The following is a 22,510-nucleotide window of genomic DNA, read 5'->3' as shown; positions in this document are numbered from 1 at the left end:
AGAGGGCTTAGTCCACTTAAATGTATGACTTTGCTGGTATATTTTACATTTATTTCTACAATTTCAATATGTGCTTTCTACTTGTGCTGATTTTTTAACTTCTGTCTTCTCCCTTTTTGCCTTTTAGTGGCTAGAGTTTTGTTATTTATTATCATTCTGGGTTTTTTTTTTAAGATCATTCATTCATCCCCTCCTTCCCCCCGCCCCCCCTTTGTGGCTTGTTCCTTTCTTTGCAGTCTCTTTTCTGTGTCCATTTGCTGCGCGTTTTTTCAGTATCTGCTTGTCTCCCTTTGTTGCATCATCTTGCTGCACCAGCTCTCTGCGGCGCACAGGCCAGCTTTTGCCTTCACAAGGAGGCCCTGGGACGTGAACCCAGGACCTCCTGTGTCGTAGACGGGAGCCCAACTGATTGAGCCACAGCCGCTTCCTCATTCTGTTTTTGAATAGATTTTGAAAGTTGTGAGTGCTGTGCAGTCACTTGTTTTATCCGCGGTAGTTATGTTTTACAGAATTGCCATGACCACTGAGTCAGTGAAGACAAACACTATAACTGTGGATACTAACACTCTGCTCCTTGAGGAAATACAGGGTTAGGTTACTATGAGCCCCTGGACACAATATTTTGCCATCCAATAAATATATAAACTTGTTTTATGTATGTTTCTGTTTAAAGACACGTTTCTTAATGTATATCATTGATTTGTTATAATTGAACACCACAAAATGCCTGCAGGAAGCGCGTTGCACGCACTCTTCCCCACAAGCCTTCTTGTGCTCAGGAACACAAGACTGCCCTTCACTATGCTTGGGGGAGATTTTAAACAGCAAAATCACCAACAGAACGCACAAAAATGTGAGAAGCATGGCATCAAATACACCATGAAAAGGACTTGTTTACAGCATGAGAGCTAAAACGAAACAGCAGAGCATGGCTTTGGCCTGTGTTTCAGACAAGTCGAATGTTTTGCCCCTCTATGCATGTGCACAAATGACCAGAGAAGTGCCGAGAATATGAATTTGGGGGTTGTAAAGTTAAAATTAATAAAGTAGGCAAATTTGCCGACATGAAACCCATATTCTTTTAACAGTTATGCTAAGTTTATTAACATGCATATTTAACTAAGTCTAAAGTTTATATCTGAGCACTATGGGAACTTTAAATTACACCTAGCATACACATTTGTCTTACAATTCAATACTGATTTTACTTTCAAATTAGACAGTACTATTTTTATTGTGTTAATGTTTGTTTACATTTTCATGTTTCAGCACCTTCTTTGGCTCCACATCTCTTCTTGAATCTCAGCCCTTCCATCTGGGATCATTTTCTTTCTGCTTGCAATACATTCTTTAGGCTCTCTCTTCTCAACTAGAGTTCTCCAAGAGAGCTAAACCACGATGCCCTAAGGCATCCATGATTAATTAATAATGAGCTAGCTTCTCAGATACACATGTAGAATGGCACAATAAGAGATAAGTCATTGAAAACAATTTCTGGAGGGTTTAATTTTCTTAGGGAACCCCCGTTGAAAAGGCTGCTTTAGAATTTCCTTTAGCATGGATCTTTTGAGGATATACTCTCTTGACTTTTGTCTACAAGTTCTGAATTTCATTTTCCTGAGTTTTGCTTTTCTTGAAACAGCACTTTGCTGGATAAGGAATTCTAAGCTGTGAGCTTTTTTCTCTAAGCCCACTGAAAGTATTATATGTGTGAATAGCCTTGTTGAATTCTTTGAAAAAGACTGACAGGGATATGGAGCTGCGGTATAATAGCAAAAGAGGAGGCACATATCAGAGACATATATGCAAATACTTCTTTGAGCCTTGGTCTTCCACATTCATACAATGGCTATGTTGCCTGGTTGTTGTTAACTTTAGAAACCGTGTGTGTTATATCTGAAATCTAATACATATTATCGTGATGATTATTCTGCTCTCCTCCCTAACTCTACAGTTCCATAGAGGTCATAGAGTTCACGGATTTGCAACGAGGGCCTCAGAAAATGGAGTTTTATGTAGGAAATGTACGTAGGTGATAGAATCCTCCTTCAACCAAACAGTCACTCAAATTAGTAGAGAAGATAATCTGACTCCTTTGTTCTCATCCCAAACAGGCAGTTTCCTTCCTCACTGTGGACACATTTATTCCCTAAATTACTTAAAGACCTAGGCACTGTATTTTACAAGGTGATGAGATTTTGTTATAGTGCAATGATCTGTGTTTAGGCCAGGGGATATGCTTTAATTATCTGAATGTGGCTGGTTTCCAATGGTGTCATTTGAGAGATTTGTTGGTTAGTCACTAATCCCTGTCCACTATCAGTAAAAGCCTCTACTACACCCAGATAGCCAAGGAGTAATAAGGCATGGGAGAGCATGTACTCCAGGCCAGACTTTGCTATCACACATGATGAAACCAAACAACAAAACTGCTCTTCCTCCTTTGTTTGGCTCTGGCCCACAGGTAAGGAGCAGTGCCTGGAGACCCATTTTGTTGCCCCTCCATCATCCCCTCCCTAGACAGACAGACACACACACACACAGACACACACACACACACACACACACAAACATACCAGGAGCTTGCAATACTCACTCTGGGATGCAGAGAACAGTATGCCTTACTCTCCTCTAACCTGGAAACCATTCCCTTCTTCTCAGCTGAGTATGGTAAGACAGAAATAAATTTTGATTTTGTTTTATTCATATCTGCCTAAAAGCACATTTGATTAGAGAATAAGAAGCTGCTAAGAAATAAGCCTTTTTACTGGATAAAAATAAAGTCCTTAAAGATTTTGAAGACTTTTTAAAGCTCTTCTTAAAAATAGTCATCATATAGGTAGACCATAATTTGTATAAGAAGTCTCCTGTTGATTTTTTATGTCATTTTCACATTTTTGCAATTGCAGGTAGCACTGTGTTTGATCTACTTGACGTAAATCTTCTTAAAAATCCAGCCATAGATGGACTCCAACAATTTAAGAAATGTGTTAACATAGGGCCCTACAGCTTGGGTTTGTCCACGGATTGGATGTCTAAGCCACTCTTCATTATTTCAAACAGAATGATCTGGGAAGAAAAGAAAGGTTGACAGTAAGAAAAGGTAAGCCTTTTCAGTACAGGATGAGAAAAAAACACTGAAATTTACGCCCTGAGGATGAAGGCAGAGCTGAAGGCTTATGAGGCATCAAGGCAGAGCGGGGATGGCTCACCTCATTGTCTTCTGGATGAAGCCAAACACCAGGGAGGTACAGTGTTTCCTGAGGTCCAATATACCAATATCGCCCGAGGTTACGCCCATTGATGAACACAACTCCGTAACTCCAGCCCTGGAAGGGATGGGGGTTTGAGGCACAGGGACAGATTCACACTGGCAAGGTACAACTAAGGCACTTGGGGAGCGAGACTGTGACTATGGCCCTGAAACGGAAAGTGAGTTTAGAATGGAGTATGTTCTAGAAGTTCCATCCTACGGCACCTGACCTAGGAGTGAGGGAAAAAACAGCAGTGGAATCAACTCATGAACGGGAGGGCTACGGCTGCTCCTACCCTGCGAGAAATAATGTCCTATTTTTTAAAAGCAGCTCTTCTGCTTCCAGAATTAAATCCTGGGTAATAGAAGCGAACTTTGCTGACAACAGCTAGAAAAGCTACACAATTTTTTAAAATCTGCTTGCAATATAGGGAAGAATTACAGGACCCATATCTAAGCAAAGAAAACCCGGACAAGGAGATGTCAGGGCAGTTCTCCCATGAGAGGCATCTGCTTATTCAGGAGCAGGGGGATGAGAAACTGAGCAGAAGTTGGCAGAGCCTTACAAGTTTATCAGGACAAAAACTGTAGCAGGGAGCCTTGTTACCTGCTATGCCCTCTGGGTAGACACTGAGGGGGTGTACCCTAGAAGAGTGAACCATCAGGAGTCAAGTCCTCGTGAGGACAGAAGACTCACTTCGAATCATTCCACCCTTCTCGTTGGACTAAAGTGACGTGGGATGGCAGGTGTCCCCATTCACCTCCAAAAGCAGATACAATTCCTCTCTAGAGGAAGGTACCATCACCACAGGCCTTGAATTAGTTCCAGTATGTTTCCTAGGTAATGTCTGGCACTCCAAAATAAAAACCAGGCAGATAGGAAAAAAAAAAAAAAAGATAATGGGGTTAAAAACCAGGAGGAATAATAGACAAGAGAAATAGATTCACAGATAATCCAGACAATGGATTTACTAGATACAGGCTTTAAAATACCTATGCTGAATAAATTAATATGTTCAAAGAGATAAAAAGACCAAGAATTTTGACAGTGCAATAGAAACTGTAAAAAGGACCAAAGTTATGAAATGAAAATTCTAGAACTAAAAAATGCCATTACCGAAATTAAGAATTTAATGGATGTTTTGAATAGCGTAACTTAGACATAGCTAAATAGAGAATTCGTGTACTAAGTAAGAAGCAAATTTCCAAAACAGAATCAAAGAAATAAAAGAACAGGAAATACAGAAGACAATATGAGACAAAATGAGTACAGCTAGATAGTCTAACATATAAAATTGGAGTCTTTGAAATATTCTAATTAAAAGACAAAGATTGCTAGACTGGATTTTTAAAGCAGGTGTTTTTTTTTCTTTGTATAAGAGAAACATCTAAAATAATTGAAAAAAATGAAAGAAAAAGAATGGACAAAGATATAAAATGGAAACCCTAACCGAAAGGAAGTTGCTCTAACACTATTATTATCACAAAAAAAGTTGACTTTAGGCAAGAAGCATTACAAAAGAGATTACTCAAGATGATAAAATTCACAAATATGAATTACCATGAAAAAATATACAGAATATTTCAATTTGTGGAAGGTATAAATATAGATATAAAATATATAAAGTAAATTGACAGATTACCAAGGAGAAATAAACAAATTCCCACAGTGGAAAATTTTCATACAACCTTCTCAATTACTGATAGACAAAGCAAAAAGAAAACAATACAGATATAAGACAGTTGAAACAAGATGATTAACACAATTGAACTAATTGACATATATAGGTCATTGATCTAAAATCTGCTGAAAACACATTTTTTTCTCAGGTATACACCAGAACAATCACAGATTTGCCCCTATGTTGGGACTATAAACAAGTTTTAACATATTTTAAAGTTCTCAGACCATGGTGCAATTGAATAAGAAATTGACAGCAAAAAAATAACTATAAAATATCCAAATGTATGGGCAAAAAAGAGAGAATGTATAAATAATCTATAGCAGAAATGAAGAAGGTAACACACTACTGATGATTGAGACATTAAAGATGAACAAGTTAAAGGCAATATATTTGAAACTTGAGATAAAATGAGACACTTTTCAGAATATATTTGCAAAACTAACTTTTCAGGAACCTGAAAATCTGAAAAGTTCTTTAATTTTGAAGCACTTGACTCCATATTTACAAAACATTCCCCAAAAACAACCCAGCCCATGAAGTCTTCACTAATGAAAGCTACCAAATATATAAGGAAAAAACAATAGCAATCTCATACAAACATTACCTTCCAAATCATTTTTTGAATGTTTTAGACTTTGGTACCAAAACCTTACAAACATATCTCAGTCAGGAGCAGAAGTACAAAGAAAAAAAAACCCCTATAATTTAATTCTTATAATAGCCAAACACTAGAAATAATCCAAATGTCCAACAGTAGAATGGCTGGATAAATTACGGTATATTCATAAACTGGAATTCTATTCACAGCAACCTTCATAAATGAATGAACCTCACAAACATTGTGAATCAAAGAAGTCATGTTTAAAAAAAAGAATGCATGATGTATAATTTGATTTACTTGAAGTCAAAATGGAGAACATTGTTAGAAGTCAAGATGGGGTTACCTTTGGGGAAAAGGGGAAAGTGATTAGGAGAAGAGCTGACTATTCTATTTCTGTTCTCTCGGTGCTAATTATATGGTGTTCAGGTGGTGGTATTTTATTGATCCGTAATTTCATATTTTGTGCATTTGTTTTCTCTGTGTTTATATGTAAAAAGATATACTATTTATAAACTAACCCTTCCCTCCCCACCCCCCCCAAAAAAAAAGCAAATCGCAGAATAGAATTTATGGTATTGGTATAAAAAATAATTGTGTCTGTTTAGAAACACGCAGGCAAAGTTAATATATGAAAACACACAAACTGTTGGCAATGTTTAACTCTAAGAAGCAGAAAAGGATTGGAGTGCCAGGGGGTTGGAAGGAGAGCTTCCACTGTTTACTCTCTACATCTTATTGTTTGAATTTTTCCAACTGTGTTTTGATTGGTTATTTTTCAATAACAACAAATTAGGAAGATTGAGAAAAGTTGGAAGGGTTGGTTGAAGTGGGGAGCAGGAAAAATGGAAGGTGAGCAGGAGTGATTGCCCCGGACAGAACACGAAGGGTCTACTCAAGAGGAAATGATGGAGCTGCACAGCAGCTCACTTACCTGTAGTCTGAGAAAGGTGTCCTTGGGAGAAGGACCAGCCCGCAAGGTACCTCGGTAGAAGGCAGGACCCTTATAGCTCTCTGGGACTGGCCTCCAGGTAGCAGAGCGGAGCCTGGAAATGATCCAAGCGGTGAGGGTGAGGGTGAGGGCCAGGGTTAGGGTCGGGGCTACAGTTAGGCTTTTGGAATCTTGGATTCGTAATAGGCCAAGTGAAGAGTTTGAAATCAACAATTTAGGAGTTCCCTGGTCACTCTAAGTGTCTGCTGGGGGTAGGTGGCAACACACCTCTCCAAGAAGCTCATTTTCATCTCCAGAGGGTAGATAGTGAAATTCTTCAAGGCGATGTTACTGAGGACAACAGAGCTGATTACTCCTGCAGGGGGAGGGCGGGAAAGGGAGCGAGAGCTGGGCCTGGATAGTCTCTGTTGTCTGGGATAAAGAAATGTGCATGACAAGGGCGCACCACCAAGGCAATTGCTTCTCTGGGCTGCTGTGACCCAAGGGTTCCCATTGCACGTCTCCTCTGAGTACATATTACCAAGATAGTTCCCGCATTTAGTATGAGAACTTGCCCTGAAATTCCCAAAAGGAGACTGGGCGCTGCTCCTGACAAGGCAGCAGAAAAGTATAAGGAGGCTCCTTTTTGCAAGGAGGCCCAAGCCCTGGGAGGGGGCAAAGGGAAGGGGAGGGGAGAGTACCCATGAGGGAAAATCTCCTGTAGCATCATGAAAAGCAGGACGGAGGCACAGGGCACAGGAACCAGTGGGAAGTTACAGACAGAGAAAAATACTCCTGGCGTTGAGCCTTCCATTCTTTCTTATCCCAAAGATACAGCTACAAATTCCTCTAAGAAAAGGAAAGCTAGTTTTTTCACTATGACTTTATTGGATAAGAAATTCCAGAACGAGGTTTATTTGAGAGAGTAGCACCCAGCATACATGTTCCACTTTCCTGTAGAGGAGGCAGGACAGGGGTACGCAAAGGGTTGGCATGTTTAGTCCTGGACACAGGTACCCACTGTTTGAGGGACCCCATTTTTTCCTCCCAACCCCAACATAGGCCCAGCAGCCCCAAGGGCCCAGTGACTATGAAGAGAAATTACAGCCTGCTTCTTAGGCCCAGAGCCCACCTTTCTGCTGCTTCTGAATTTTCCATGAAAAATTGACCCGTCCTTGGTTCTCTACCAGGATCCTCAGAAGTTGGCAGCCCTGCTTGGGACAAACCAGTTAGGGACACTTAGGGCTTTTACTATGGTGGTAAACTGAATTATGGACCCCAATTTGGACGTGTTCTTAATCAGCATTACTGTGGGTGTGAGCCCAATGCATAAAGGAGCTCTTGAAGATGTTATTTTCAGTTTAGATGTGCCCTAACTGAATGAGAGTGGGTCTTAATACAGATTATTGGAGGTCTTGTAAAGAGAAGAAACAGGAAGCCAGGAGTCAGAGAAAGTCAGAGGGAGGAGCCAAAAGCTGGAAGTCAGCAAAACCAGAAGAGCAGACACAAGGAGTGAGAAATCACCATGGGACAGGAGGCAGAGGCAAGACATGGGGCCCCAAGGATTGCAGCCAACCAGAGCACTGCAGACAGTGGGCAGAAGACATTTCCCTGCCGACACCTTCATTCTAGACCTGTAACCTCCAAAACCATGAGTCAATAAATTCCTTTTGTTAAACCAACCTATACTGTCGTATTTGTCATAGCAGCTGGGAAAACTAAGACACCTATAGAACCCATTCTTTCCTCTGCATCCCAAGACGCAAGATGAGTAAGCAGAGGTGAGGAGGGCTCAGAACATGGCAGTCCTCGAGCTTTCTTAAGGACTTGGCTGTGTTCCTGTTTGCCTCCTCTCCCCTACTTGTCCTATTAGGAAAGGCAAAGAGAATTTTATCAGAGACCAGAACTTGGGCTGGTGGTTGAAAGAAAAGAACATCCAACGGGGAAGTTCCACTTACTCTAAAGCTCTGGATACACCCAGGCTGGGAGAATGCAAGTATATTTATAACCCTACACACTCCCTGCTGGGACTCTAAATGAGGAGCCACACAAAAGGGTAGTGCTTGAGAAAAAGAGATAGTCCATCTCAGGGCCTAGTGCATGCACATTTGAGCAGACAGTCAAGGGCAGCACCCGACTCTTGAATTACGTACCTTGAATTTGGGAATTTTCAAGGTCTTACTATTACCATTCAGGACACCTATAATTGTCTCATTCAAAAAGACCTGCAAAAAAAAAAGAGTCAAAATAAGATTGATAGCCCCTCCACCCCTTCTGCCCCCAAAGACAAGGGAGGAGGGAGCCTCTGGATAGGTAGAAGGGAGTGACACTCGCAGGTGGCTAACAGCTGACTAGGAGACCACAATGAAGGAATCTCATGAAAGTGAGCACAAAGATGGGACCCTGGGTTGACTTCCCATTACACTCAGTCTGGTCAGGAACTGAGATAAGTGTCTCAAGTTCAATGGGGGAGGGGGAAAGGGGCAGCCCTCAAGACAAGACGAAAAGAAAGAAGAATAAAAGGTCAGCCCAGGTAGGGAAGGATGTGGCAATGACAGCTACCCCCTGCAAGATGTGACACGAATGGAATGGATGGACCCTATGCCCCACATGCTGCAGAGACCAGAGTGCTGATAACTACCTTAGACTTTACAGATTTCACGTATGTCATCACGTGCACAACTGGGGAATTTCAGTGGCAAAAGTTGGGCAGAGGGACAATTAACAAGGAGATGATGATGGACAATGACCATCCCAAGGGACAGAGTATCTGCAACTGCAAGATAGTCCCATCATCTGCTCCATGGGATCTAAGCCCCCTTTCAATTAGAAGCAGAGTAGGCATCACCATCACAAAATCTGCAAGATTGAGGAATGAAAATGGACTAAACTAGACTTATTGTTGGTCTATTACAGACTTATGATTTATTCTAGCAGTGAAAGAACTTGATATAACGGTAGTGGCCACCAGAGGCTCTGAGGGGAGGGAGAGGGGAGAATATGTGTCATATAGGGGCATTTTCAGGACACTGGAATTGTCCTGTATGACATTGCAATGATGGTAACAGGCCATGATACATTTTGTCAGAGCCTATAATATTGTGCAGTGCGAAGTGTAAACTATAATGTAAACTATAGTCCATGTTTAGTAGCAATGCTTCAATATGTGCTCATCAATTGTAACAAGTGTACCACACTAATGAAAGATGTTAATGTGGGAAACTGTGGGAGGGGGAGAGGGTAGGACATTTGGGAATCCCCTGTATTTTTGATGTAACATTTATATAATCAAAAGCTTTTTAAAAATAAAAAATAATCATAAAAAAAAAGCCAGGTGGAGGCTACATCTTGCTGCTCCTGCCATTTCAGTGGGCAACGTGAGCAGATGGGTGGATCTGCCTGCCACACCATGAGCAGAGGTCCCCTCAACTGGTGACTAGCTTCACCGGTGTTGGGGTGCTAACAGCCACGGAGCCTCAACCAGCTTTCCTCTTCCTTCTGCCTTCCAAGCACCAATGATCACCTGCTTCTTTCAGGCCCGAGAACCAGCTGTACTCTTTCTCACGAAGGTCTTCACCCTGTCCACCGGGTTGGGAATATTCTCCCTGGCTCTTTTCACTTCTCTAACTCTGGCTTATTATCAAGTGTCCATGCCGGCTACCTGTCCTGATACCCGCCCCCCCAGCTGGGTTAGGCACTCACCTGAGAGCCCCCAGTCACCGGCCCTTCCCACTTTTGACATACAACACTGGCAGTGCCGATACTGACAGAGACTTTCCATCAGACTTAGGAGGTGATCAAAGCAAAGCAATCTACGTGGCTTATTTGTATTCTCAATGTCTAGCACATTCTTGGTGCTTAAAAAGACAATCAAATAATAAAGTTGGCCAGTTACTAAAAACCCTCTGCATTAACAGAGTGAAGCTAAAATTCTGCCTACCACCGACAGCCTGCTGACCCCTACCTGCGCCACATCGTGAACACAGACATTGAGATAACCTCCGGAGCAGATGGAAGTCTCATAAAGTATGAATCCATAGGACTGGCCGTTTCCATTATTTATAGGAAGATTCTCCATGTTGATTGGGTCCCTAGATTGGACCGTCTGGAAGGGAGACAAGGCAGGAACAGAAGACAGAAAGATGAGAAGTCCAAAAGCTTCCATTCCAAGATCCTTGTCACTTTCTGTTGTGCCACTTAACGGTCCCCAAGGGTTCTTTGGATGGGAAATAATAAAACAAAATGCTGTGACAGTGCTCTTGCATTTCATGTCTCAGCTAACAAGGAGACTAAGTAGGTGGAGAGGGGATAGGGAAGGGGAACAACTGCTGCAATGAGACTTGATTAACAAAGTTAATAAATGATATTCTAAGCTACCTGGAGTCTAGTGATGGGTTATTCAATTCACTAGGCAAACATTTCTTTAGCATCTATAGTGTGGCAGTCACTTTTTTATCTAAAGCAGTGATAAAGGAGGTGAAACCAATGTGAATGCCAAGACTTACATTTTTCAAACAATCTTCACCTTTCCTTCAAAATAGGCCAGGTACTCTAATTTTAAGGGGGAAACAAGGGACCACAGAAGTCCAGCGATTTGGCCTAGTTGATGGTGCAATGAATTCAGAACTCAGTGTCATGGGCTCCAAGCTCAGCCGCCTTTCCCTTATGGACCATGCAGTCCCACACAGCAACCTTCACCAGCTCGTGAAGCTTAAGTCCATCTGAGCTGGGCAAGGGGATCCTCTAATGCCCTTCTACATCCCACCTGCTCTTTAAGTTCCATTCCCTTCACAGTCCACCCAAAAGAACTCGTGGCTCTCGCACCACAGTTCTAAATAGGGACAAAATGCAGAGGAGTAGTTTGTATACTCCCCAGTAAAGAGCTCCTTGAGGGACTCCCACACCTTGGCCTAAGGCCTTCTCCCCCATCTCTCCAATGGCCGCCCCTAAGCCAGGTGGTACTCACTTCACCTACGTACTGTAGGACATCCCACAGTGGCAAGTAGAGCGATGGTGTCACCGAAGGGTACACAGCCTTGGCTACAGAGGGAGGCAACGAGGGCAAGGGGAATCCTGCAACAACAAGGGGCACAGGCGAGAAGCGTCTGACACAATCACTGTCTCTTCTAAGCCTCCCTGCCCTGCCCGTGAACTCTTGTATCCCAGAGCTGACAGGAGAAAGATGCCTGTCCTGGGACATGGGGGTCCCTCTCCAAGAAGCAGTAACTGAGGTGAAGACTTTTGTATCCACAGATATCTGAAATTTGCAGAGAACGCTAAGGGGTTATGTCTGTTCGACTTATAGAAGATGCCTCACAGCAAGTAAGAACTACGCCTTTCTGGCAATGTCTCTGCTTACCCAGTTTCTAGCACATAGTATGTGGTGAATCAATGTTATCTGAATAAATAAAATTCAACAGGATGATATTTACTATTGTGTGAGCTTACAATATACCTCAAATTTTGCAGACAGTAACTTATTCTTCCACATCACCATAGGAGATACATATTATTGTCTTTGTGTCTCATGGAAGAAACTGAGGCTGAAAGGGCTTAACGTCACTTATGCAAAACCACACAGCATTTCAGGGGAGAAAGCAGTACTTGAACGCAAGCGTGCCTGTGCTCTAAAGCACTGTATAACACTGCCTGCTGTAAGGGAAATCTTCTTCTTCCTCACCCTTGCGTGGGCCATAGACCCTCCAAGGAGGGCCGTCCCTCCAAGGCGCATGGCAGCTGAGTACCTAAGAAGGATCTGAGGCGTTTTCGAAGCTTGTAGTATTTTTCTGTGTAATCCCCAGCCTCCGTCAGCACACCACCGTAGTCTGCAAGATACCCGGGACCTGTTACTGCCTCTTCCGGCAGCCCCCCGCCCCCGACCCCTCCACCCTGTCCCCGATCCTCCACAGCAGTCCCTGCCTCGGCAGACAGCCTCGTGAGGTTGTGGAACTGGGCAGTGGGAAACCACCCCACAGCTTGGGAGACGAGCATTCCTGGCACAGGATGGGCTGGAAGGAGTCACCTCTTCCCTGCCTTCCAGAACTTCTCTCTCCCAGGCTGGAATGCCCTTCTGGGAATATTTCTTACAACCCTTAATGGGATCTGAAGCTGTTATGAGACCAGGTTCATCCTTCCATTTCACTGTCTAATTACACTCATTTCCTTCCCCCATCTGGATTGCCCGGCTGTGCCAATCTTGCCCATACACAATCACAGCAGAATCCTGTCTCCACTAGAAATGAATAGAGGCTGGATACCAGAGGAGGAAAGCAGAACCAGTAATGTCCTAGGCAACCCCATTTATTGCAAACCCCATTTATTGTAAATGGCAGACTACTGGGGACTGTTAAATTCATAGAAGAATGGAAAGCCAATACAAAAATCCTCAAAACCCCCGCATGCAGCACAGGTCAAGAACCCAATGACACCAGAACATGCTGCCAGAACCCCCTCTGCAAAGCGCCATGCCACCCGTGTGGGGAGCTGACTGTCAGCAAGCACTTGCCATAGCTGGTGACAACAGCTCTATGCATGTCAAAATTTGTGGCCCCGTTCATGAAACCGAAGTTGGTCCCACCATGGAACATATATATGTTGAAGGAGATACCAGCTTTGATAAAGGCAGACACAGTCCTTTCAATCTCTGTGAAGGGAGAAGATGAGAACATGGAGAAAATTAGGAATTAAGAGCAGGCACTCCCAACCCCTCTCCATAACTGACTTAATTGTTTTGTGTTGTGTTGTTTTCCATTCAACCTCCACTAAGATTCTAACCAGAAAGGGGTGCAAGGGACCAGAACTACACTAGAATATCAAGTCTGGTCAACAAGGAGTTTTGTTTAGTTAGTTTTCCCAGGGGTAATTATTAGATACATGTGTGAATCAGCCAAGAATCAGGTCTATCTTGACTCGGGGTCAAAAACTGCAAAACTCTTACCCTTCGCATTTCTAGGCTGGTGCTTATGTCCCCACGTGTCGAACCAACCGACCCAGAATTCCATAACCATGATAGTCTTATTCCTCTAGAAACAAAACAAATTCAGTACTAAATCTGGTAGGTCAGGTGAGAAACAAAAAGGTAGATCAGGAAAACTGAACCCAACTAACAAGAATTTGAGGAACATGGGCTTTCCACCTCTTTCCCAATATAGCACTTGCCCTTTTTTACCCCAAATCCCTTACTCCCCTCCCCCCACTACACCGCACCGAGCTCCGTATCTTTGGTCCCCCCACCTCTCCTAACCATCCTTGGCTTCCAGTCTCCTTCAAGCCTCACAGGCACACTTGTACGCCTGGATAGCACTACTGTATTTCAAGGTTAAAAGAACTGGGTTTGGAAGTTCAAAGACCTCACTGCAATTCTTTCTAGAGGAACTGAGGCTCAGAGATACCACTGGAGAGGCAGAGCCGTGACTGAAATCCAGGGCCGAGCCTAACCTAGGAGCTACTAGGTTTTGATGTTTATTAAGTATTTAGTTCATTTTCTCTTTTTCTTTATTTCATTTTATTCTACCTCATATATATATTGGTGTCTCCACTGCAGTTGTGTTTCTATCAATTTCTTTTTTATTTCTAACAGTTCTTCCCTTGTTTATTTTTGTCAATAATTCATAAATCATATGTCTTTATGGATTAGACCTTTTATTTGTATCAGATAACTTCTACAACATTAGACTTGACTAATGCTTATTGAACGCCTGGTCAGAACAGCTGGGCAGTGTTTAAGTACTTTATTTAATCTTCTCTGTGTAACAAACCTGCACGGTAGGTACTATCGGTCTCCATCTTACAAGTGAACAGACTGAACTTAAGTAAACTTGGCTAAGGCCACATAGCTAGGAAAAGTCAGAGTTGGGCTTTGCAACCTGGCAGCCAAGCTCCAGAATCCCTACTCTTAACCATCATGCTATATTGTTTCTTATTTTCTAAAGGGTTTATTATCTAAACCTAAAAGAACACATACCAAAGCAATACATTTCCCAAAATCCCTGAACCCATGCTTGCCTAAAATCCTAGGCCTTTTTTAAAAAATTCATATTGTAGAAGCCCAAATGGTCAATGCCCCAAGCTTTCAGCCTGGTGCCTGCATCCCACGTCGAGACAGGCATTTTCAAGGCTGCTGACAAAGGTGACATCTCCCCAGCTGGTCTAGCTGTCCTTTGCTGTGTATATTAGAACAGAAGATCACAGTGGGCTTCTCGGGGCCATATTTCAGCCACTCACAGTGTGCATTTGTTGAGCATTCTCACCTCCACTGCTGGAGTCCCTAGCACCCTGCCGTGATACAAAGTATCGCACATGTGCCCTAAGCCCCAGGACTCTCCCTAGCTGATCCCAGAGGTTGGATACAATGTCCCCTGAATCTGACATCTCCCTCTGCCTTAGTGTATTCCCTGTTTCCTGCATCCTCCAAGTGCTTCCATAGAAAGGGTGAATGAGAAATAAATTTTCTCCTTTCTTACATGTCTGAAAATGTCTTTCTTCTACCTGTACATTTGATTAATATTCTAACTGGGTATTAAGTTCTAAGCTGAGATTCATCTATCCTCAGGAATTTAAAGGCACATTCCACTGTTTGCTATCATCCAGGGCTGATATAAAAAATCCTATACTTTTCTGGTTCCCATGCCTTGTTATGTGAGCCTATCATATTTTCTCTAAGTAAGTTGTTAACTGTACAATGTGGGTCTTTTTGATCATTCTAGAGAGATATTCTGCAGTTATAGCAAATTTTCTTAGGCTACCTATTTGTAATTTTCTTTTTTCTGTGTTGTTTGTCTACTCTTTTTGTAAATAATAATAGTAAGAGGTTGGGCCTCCTGAATTGATCCTCTAAGACACTTACCTTGTCTCATATTTTATATCTTGTTGGCTTTGTGTACTATTTCTAGGAGATTTCATCAACTTTACCTCCAATTCATATTTAATTTTTAATCTCAAAACCAGATTTTAAATTCAAATAGTTCTTTTTTGGTTTTATGTTTATCTTAACACCCTGCTCTTGTCTCATGGGTAAACAATCTTAACATGTCTCTCTACGCATATTAAGGAGAATTTTTTATATTATGTATATTATGTTCTGTTTCCTGAATTAACTCTATATTCCCTGGTTTCCTTTCTCTTCTTTATTTGTAGTTTAATTATTTTCTCATTAGTGTCTTTTATTAGATGAATGCTGATCCTGGATTTCCTGCTTATAGTTAAGAAGGAAGGCAGACTTCAGGTCTATAAATGATACTATACTATCAGTGTCCCTGATGTTCTCCTCTTAGACATGCTCAAAATCAAAATGAGGAATGATAAATGGAAACACAAGCACCATCTATCATATATCTAAGACATATGAAACTTCTAGATATAAAGGAAGAGAAAGGAGTACGAAAAGCACTGAGGTCTGTTAGGGGAATAGAAAAATGCAGAGAGAGGATGCTCCATGTTGAAGATGGTAGGAAAGGCCAGAAGCACAAATTTCTTTCAAGTAAGAAGCATACTCTATAGTGTATTACCAACAACTTCTAATCTGTAATTAAAGAATGAGATGCACAGGTTGGAAAAAGGAATGCATTCTGCATAATTCAATATAACAAAAACTTGGAAGGAAGTGATACTAAAGAATCACATATAAGAACTGTCCATAGGAAGAAGTCTGCTTGTGAGGCATTTCAAACTCCTGTCAATGTCAACTAGCCCAGGAGGAGGCATCATCAGAAGAGGACAGAGGTGAGCAAAGAAAATCAGAACTGATCTCTGCATCAACATGTGCTCTCTCTCATGTGAGGTTCTCTTAAGTACCTGGGCCAAGAAGCACTCATCTTAGTCAAAGATGAGTAATAACCAAAAAAAGGAGCAAGAACAGAGTCTGTAAAATATATTTATAAGAAAAAAATGGAGAAAAATAAACAGGAAAAGAAATTACAGAGGAGAAACACCCCCAAATACTTTCATTGGAACAGGTCAAAATTGTTGCCTAAATTATTGTTATAAAGTTAAAAATCTCAATGAAATAATCACCTCTATAAGTCAAGAGCATAAAACACAACTAAATCTTTGGACTCACCCAGGACAACTAAAAAGGAGATGATGATGGGCAATAACCATCTCAAGGAACAGAGAGTTTGCAACTGCAAGAAGATAGTCTCATCCATCTGCCCCATGGGATCTAAACCCCCTCTCAATTAGAGGCAGAGTGAGCATCACCATCCCAGAATCCTCAGGATTGGGGAATGAGCGATGCACTAGAGAAGATTATTGTTATTCTACTATAGACTCATTGTTATCCTAGCAAAGGAAGAACTTTTTTCATTAATGTGGAGGCAGTAGCCACAGGAGGTTCTGAGGGGAGGGAGAGAGAAAAATAAGTGTATCTGGGGGCATTTTCAGAACTTGGGAATTGTTCTGGATGACCCACTGTATATCTTGTAATAACTTACAAAAATGTGCAGGAGAGAGTGTAAACTACAATGTAAACTATAATCTACCCTTAGTGGCAATGATTCAAGATGTGTTCATCAATTGTGGCAAATTTATCACAATAATGCAGGATGTTGTTGATGTGGGAAAATGTGGGAGGGCTAGGGAGTGGGGCATATGGGAATCCCCTATATTTTTTCATGTAATCTGTTACTTTTTTAAAAAATTAAAAAGTATATTAAAAAAACAAACACAACTAAAAGTGCCCTAAGAAGCTAAAACATAACCTGGAAGAATTTCTAAAATAAGTAGTAAACATACAACCATCTCAACTAATTAAGTTAAAACTAGAAACAGCTAAAGGGAAAATAAATACCATGAAGGATATGGAGAGTAAAGTAGTGAAAAGTGAACCAAATTAAATGGAAATGAACATAGAGTAGAACAGATTAGAGAGAAAATGGGATGAACAAAATGTGAAAGACAGAAGAATTTCTCATTACACATAACTTGTGTCCCTGAAGACAACAGACCAAATAACAATAACAACAACAAAAACCTAAAGAAATAATAGAAGACTTAAAATTTCCAATAATGATGAACTATGTTATTTGGACCAACCCGCTAACTAAAGACAAGCAAAAGAGATGTATACACGAATATCATCTTAGATATAGTTGAAAAGAGAATCAGTGAATGTAAAGGTAGATCAGGAGAAAGTATGCAAAAGATAGCCCAAGGAGACAAACATACAGAAACTAATTAAAGAGACATAAAGCACATATGAGCACCCGCCTACCACATGGGAGGACCCGGGGTCAGTTCCCAGTGCTTCCTAAAGAAGACAAGCAAGACTGTGAGCTGGCACGGTGAGCTGACACAAATGAGATGACACAACAAGAAGACACAACAAGGAGACACAATGAGAGATACAACAAGCAGGGAGTGGAGGTGGCTCAAGCAACTGGGCACCTCCCTCCCACATGGGAGGTCCCAGGTTCAGTTCCCAGCGCCTCCTAAAAAGAAGATGAGCAGACACAGAAAGCACACAACAAACAGACACAGAGAGCAGACAGCAAGCTCAAACAACGGGAGGGGGATAAATAAATAAAATAAATCTTAAAAATAAATAAAGTGTATGTAAGAAAATCGAACATAACTTTAATTGGAATCCCAGAATGAGAGGACTGAGACAAGAGGGCAGAAGCAATATTTGAAGAGAAAAGCTGAGAATACACAGCTTCAAGAGCCCAACAATGTCCAAGAATAATAAATTAAAAAATAAGCACACATAGACGAGTCATAGTCCAGATGGAGAAAACCAAAGACAAAAGTTCTTAATAGCAGACAACACAGCAAAAAAAATCTTCAAAGGAGAAACAGTTAGTCTGACAGAAGACATCTCTCTTAGTGATTGCTAGAATAGGCAAAAAAAAAACAAAACAAGAAATAAAAAATTAGAACAACACAAAATCAACATAAAAAACTTAGAGAATACAGCAACCATGGAAAGTACATTCCTAATAGACACATAAGACCTTTACAAAACTTCATTGGGGGAAGCAGACTTGGTCCAGTGGATAGGGAATCCGTCTACCACATGGGAGGTCCACGGTTCAAACCCTGGGCCTCCTTGACCCGTGTGGAGCTGGCCCACGCGCAGTGCTGATGCGTGCAAGGAGTGCCCTGCCATGCAGGGGTGTCCCGCGTAGGGGAGCTCCACACGCAAGGAGCGCGCCCCGTAAGGAGAGCCACCCAGCCCAGCGCGAAAGAAAGTGCAGCCTGCCCAAGAATGGTGCCCACACACGGAGAGGTGACGCAACAAAAAGAAACACAGATTCCCGTGCCGCTGACAACAATAGAAGCAGACAAAGAAGAACATGCAGCAAAATAGACACAGAGAACAGACAACTGGGGCGGGGGGGAAGGGGAGAGAAATAAATAAAATAAACCTTAAAAAAAAAACTTCATTGGTAGGGCATAAACACAAAAATAAAATAAGAACAATACCTAAGAAGTGAAACAAAACTTCAGTTCAATGAATGAACCTATCACTATATCAAGTTGATAAAATACCTATATGAAACAAAGAAATTATTCAAAGCAAACTTAGCACATAGAATTTTGACTCCACATTCTCTGAGGGATACATGCTAAGGTTAGCAAAATCTTTAACCCCACCCTTCATTAGGCAAACCCAAGGCAGGGGAGGCAGCCATCTCTGTGAGGTGACAGAAGCAGGAATTCCTCCCTCTGGTTTCCTGTACTGAAAGACAACCCAAAATCGCCTGAGAGCCCAGCTGAAGCCCCATTGAGGAAGTAGCTGTCTTCCTCTCAAAACCCTTTGTCTTCACTGGACACCACATACCAGCCAAGGAGGTCTTGGCAGGCAAAGGGGCAGAAACTCTCTACCCCTAAGATGCCCTTACCTGCAGCAACTTGAGCTGACTGAAAACATCACTTTTAAGTTCCTTCATGTTGACAGTGGCGAACACTGCGGAGGGAAGGGAGAGATGCCACATGAAGCATCACTACAATCTTTGCTGGCAAGGGATGGAGGCCCACGCCCCCACGCAGCAGGGAGGTATGCTTAATAGTAAAATAAGGAGATGCTACTTGTACCCTACTTTGTAGTATCCATAGGGCTGTCACCCTACCATTTGACAGTTGCGAGGACACCATGGAGAAAGGAAAGTAAAAATTAGCCACCATTTTCCCAGAGAAGTAGAACAATCCAAGTTCACACAGCTGGAGCAGACCCGGGAACTCACAGGCTTCTTCACCCCACACTTAGCTCACTTTCTACGGTGCCATAGCAATGCGGGCAAAGCCACCGAGAAGGAGGGCAGAGCAGGCTAGAGAAGAAGCTCTGAAAGGTGACCTTGGGCTCATCCCTCGCTCATGACCTTGGTCATTTCCCTCAACGTCATCACTCTGTGACCCTGTTCTGAGTTGCTCTGCTACTCTATTCTCCAGCCTCTTCTCCACATCCCCTTTGAATCTCAGGACTGGGACTCGGCCGAAGCCAGATTGCTTACACAACACAGCTGTCTCTGCTTCTCCATGTGGTTCTCCAGTGCAGGAGAGAGGGTCCTCACTCTAAGCCAGGCCCAGCACCCACCTGGATCCTGAGTACAGGGAAATTAGGGGAGGGGGCGCGGAGGACCAAGGATAGAATAGTTCTGTTACTGCTCGGGTGTGACAGCCATTTTAAAAGAGAAGGGGAAGCAGGGAAAGGTCATGGAGTTGACTAGAGAACTCTTGGCCTTGACTCTGGGTCCTCCTCTATTCTAATGTCAAATCTTTGCAATCCATTTCAAAGTACATGGGAGAGACAGGCATCAGAGGCATGCTTGGTTCTCCCTGAGGCTTGTTCAAGTTTTAAATGGTCGGGCTGAGAGTCTCAGCTCTCCCTTAAAATCATTCTTAATTTGTACCTCCATTTATGTGGCCTTTGAGCACACTTTCCTCATTATCCGAGGTCAGCAGCAGTTCCTGGATCCCTCTTTTCAGCAGAGCCTGTTGAGAAAGCCGAACAAAATGAACCTGCTTCCCTTGATCCCAGTGGGAAAATGAAATACAAAGAAATTAGGAAAAAAATACACCTGGGTTCAGATGGGCTAGAGGGAAAGGTTATATCCCGAATCTGACCATCTGTTGCTTAGTACACTGGAGGCACCCCTGCCTCTGTGCTTTCCCCAGAGTGGACAGCAGATGCAGCTGGGTGGGGTGGGGGCTTAGACACCTGTGGCCACAGCCTCCAGGGAAAGCACACCTGACAGAGGAAGAGGACTTGGAGGACACATTGGGCTTGTAAGGGAGAGACTAAGGCTGTGCGATAAGAAAGAACAAAGAAATAGCTGTCGCTTTTTCTAAAAAGCGCATTTCCACCCATTCCCAGGTTCACGTCCTGTACAAAGTGGCCCTGAGAGCTGTGTGTGTAGAATGAGCTCATTTACCTTGGGCAAAGGGGAACAGGCAAGCCCTGGAAAGAAGGTGTTCAACTCTTTGAACAGGAAGAAGAGAACAGAACCCAAGTACTATCCCAGTGGCCAGAGGAGGATAAATGGACGGAGATGTAGTAGAAGCCAGGAGTAAGACGACTAAATGACGTCAGGACCGGGACACCGCAGCCGCACACTCTAGGTGCTGGTGATGGGACAGGAGACGAGTTAGAGGTGGGCATGACTGCAGCTGTCCTTCCTGCTGGCACAGTGAAGTAGGAACTGCGAGAAAGAAGTGATCACTCATGGTAAGAAGACAAATAGGCCAGAGACGAAATCCACGAAACTTGGGTCAAAGCTGGATACTGTCAAAGGAAACAAGGAGGTATATCTCAGCTGCAGGGTCAGTCGAGAAATCTCTACTTTGAAAAGAGCATCTGGGAGGGGCGTAGGTAGCAGACAGCTGGTCAGATGCAAGAGAGCGTCCTGTCTGTGTCTTCCATGTTCACGGACCATCCTCCTCACCCATATCTGAGTCTGTGGGCAGAGCACAGCAGTACCTACCCTGGAGCTAAAAGTCAGACTAGGTGAAGATTGATTGGAAGGAGTCACATCAGTTCTTGAGAAAACTGAGCACCCATGAATCTTGTTCCACTCCAGGAGCCACGGCCGCAGGGCAGGAGCCGGCCACGTTGACCGAGCACAGATGTGCCCTATCTCTTCTCATTGGGCCGCTCTCGCTTCCTGGCCCAGCTGACCGGCCTACCAGTACCTCTGCTGGACAGGCTGGAGGCCACGATGGGCCAGGCCAGACCACGGCCCTTGCATCCTGCTCAGCCACCTGGGGAAGGATTCCCGAACGTGGGGACTCAGGGACAGGGAGGGGCCTGCCCCCCCCCCCCCCAGGACACCAGCCAGGACCACAGCATTCCCTGGCCCGCAGGGGAGCAGGAGGCACAGAGGAGCCTGTCGCCACTAGCACACTCCTGAGGCATCATCTACTAAGGAGGCAGCCTCACCCACCGCTGGGCAATGGGCACTGTGGGCCACCGGGAGAGCAGCCCACAGGAGGGCTCTCTCGAAGCTCTGTGTTTCTCATAGTGAGGTCAAGTCCGTCTCAATCTCCCTAGCTCTATTGTGAAGGCATGGAGAAATGGAGCTCAATATTACATAATTCTCCTTTTCCACAGTGACTAGCACAGGGTCCAAAGAGGAGCAGGGTGGTGCTGCAGGGACAATTGCCGGACATTGTATGTCCTCCCATGGCCCACTGGGTGGAACGTGGGAGAGTGTGGGCTATGATGTGGACCACAGGCCATGGAGTGCAGCGATGCCCAGAGATGTACTCACCAGACGCAATGGATGTGTCATGATGATGGGGGAGAGTGTTACTATGAGGGGAGTGGTGGGGTGGGGTGGGGGCAGTGGGGGTGAATGGAGACCTCAAATTTTTTGAATGTAATATTTTTTTAAAAATGAATAAATTGAGTAGAATTTGAAAAAAAAAAAAAAAAAGAGGAGCAGGGACTCAGAAGACGTGGGCTGGAAAGAGACCAAAGGAGGAGGGAGGCTGTAAATCCAGGGCTCCTTACCTGGTGGACATATGGCATGTAGGTTTTATCCATATTGTATGAACCGTATTCATTCTCCACCTGCACCGCGATGACGGGACCTCCCTGGAGGTACTGG

General features: G+C 43.2%; 1 protein-coding gene across 1 annotated transcript in view; it reads right to left on the bottom strand.

The window, feature by feature from the left end:
* Positions 1 to 2,682: 2,682 nt before the first annotated feature.
* LOC101425282 (beta-galactosidase-1-like protein 3) overlaps positions 2,683 to 22,510 on the bottom strand; it is a 31,993-nt gene continuing 12,165 nt past the window's right edge. Inside the window, exons 7-20 of the mRNA XM_004467683.3 lie at positions 22,414 to 22,506; positions 20,315 to 20,396; positions 19,307 to 19,371; positions 13,405 to 13,489; positions 12,973 to 13,110; positions 12,212 to 12,292; positions 11,434 to 11,540; positions 10,432 to 10,572; positions 8,621 to 8,692; positions 7,600 to 7,678; positions 6,756 to 6,843; positions 6,471 to 6,582; positions 3,213 to 3,329; positions 2,683 to 3,069 (exon numbers count right to left, since the gene is read on the bottom strand). Coding sequence (XP_004467740.2) covers positions 3,004 to 3,069; positions 3,213 to 3,329; positions 6,471 to 6,582; positions 6,756 to 6,843; positions 7,600 to 7,678; positions 8,621 to 8,692; positions 10,432 to 10,572; positions 11,434 to 11,540; positions 12,212 to 12,292; positions 12,973 to 13,110; positions 13,405 to 13,489; positions 19,307 to 19,371; positions 20,315 to 20,396; positions 22,414 to 22,506 — 1,326 coding nt within the window. The 3' untranslated portion in view covers positions 2,683 to 3,003. The remainder of the gene's footprint in view (positions 3,070 to 3,212; positions 3,330 to 6,470; positions 6,583 to 6,755; positions 6,844 to 7,599; positions 7,679 to 8,620; positions 8,693 to 10,431; positions 10,573 to 11,433; positions 11,541 to 12,211; positions 12,293 to 12,972; positions 13,111 to 13,404; positions 13,490 to 19,306; positions 19,372 to 20,314; positions 20,397 to 22,413; positions 22,507 to 22,510) is intronic.

This window comes from Dasypus novemcinctus, chromosome 27 (assembly GCF_030445035.2).
Source record: "Dasypus novemcinctus isolate mDasNov1 chromosome 27, mDasNov1.1.hap2, whole genome shotgun sequence".
In the NCBI taxonomy this organism is placed as follows: Eukaryota; Metazoa; Chordata; class Mammalia; order Cingulata; family Dasypodidae; genus Dasypus; species Dasypus novemcinctus.
Note: the sequence above shows the minus strand (reverse complement) of the source record. Positions and strands in the feature narration are given on the sequence as shown.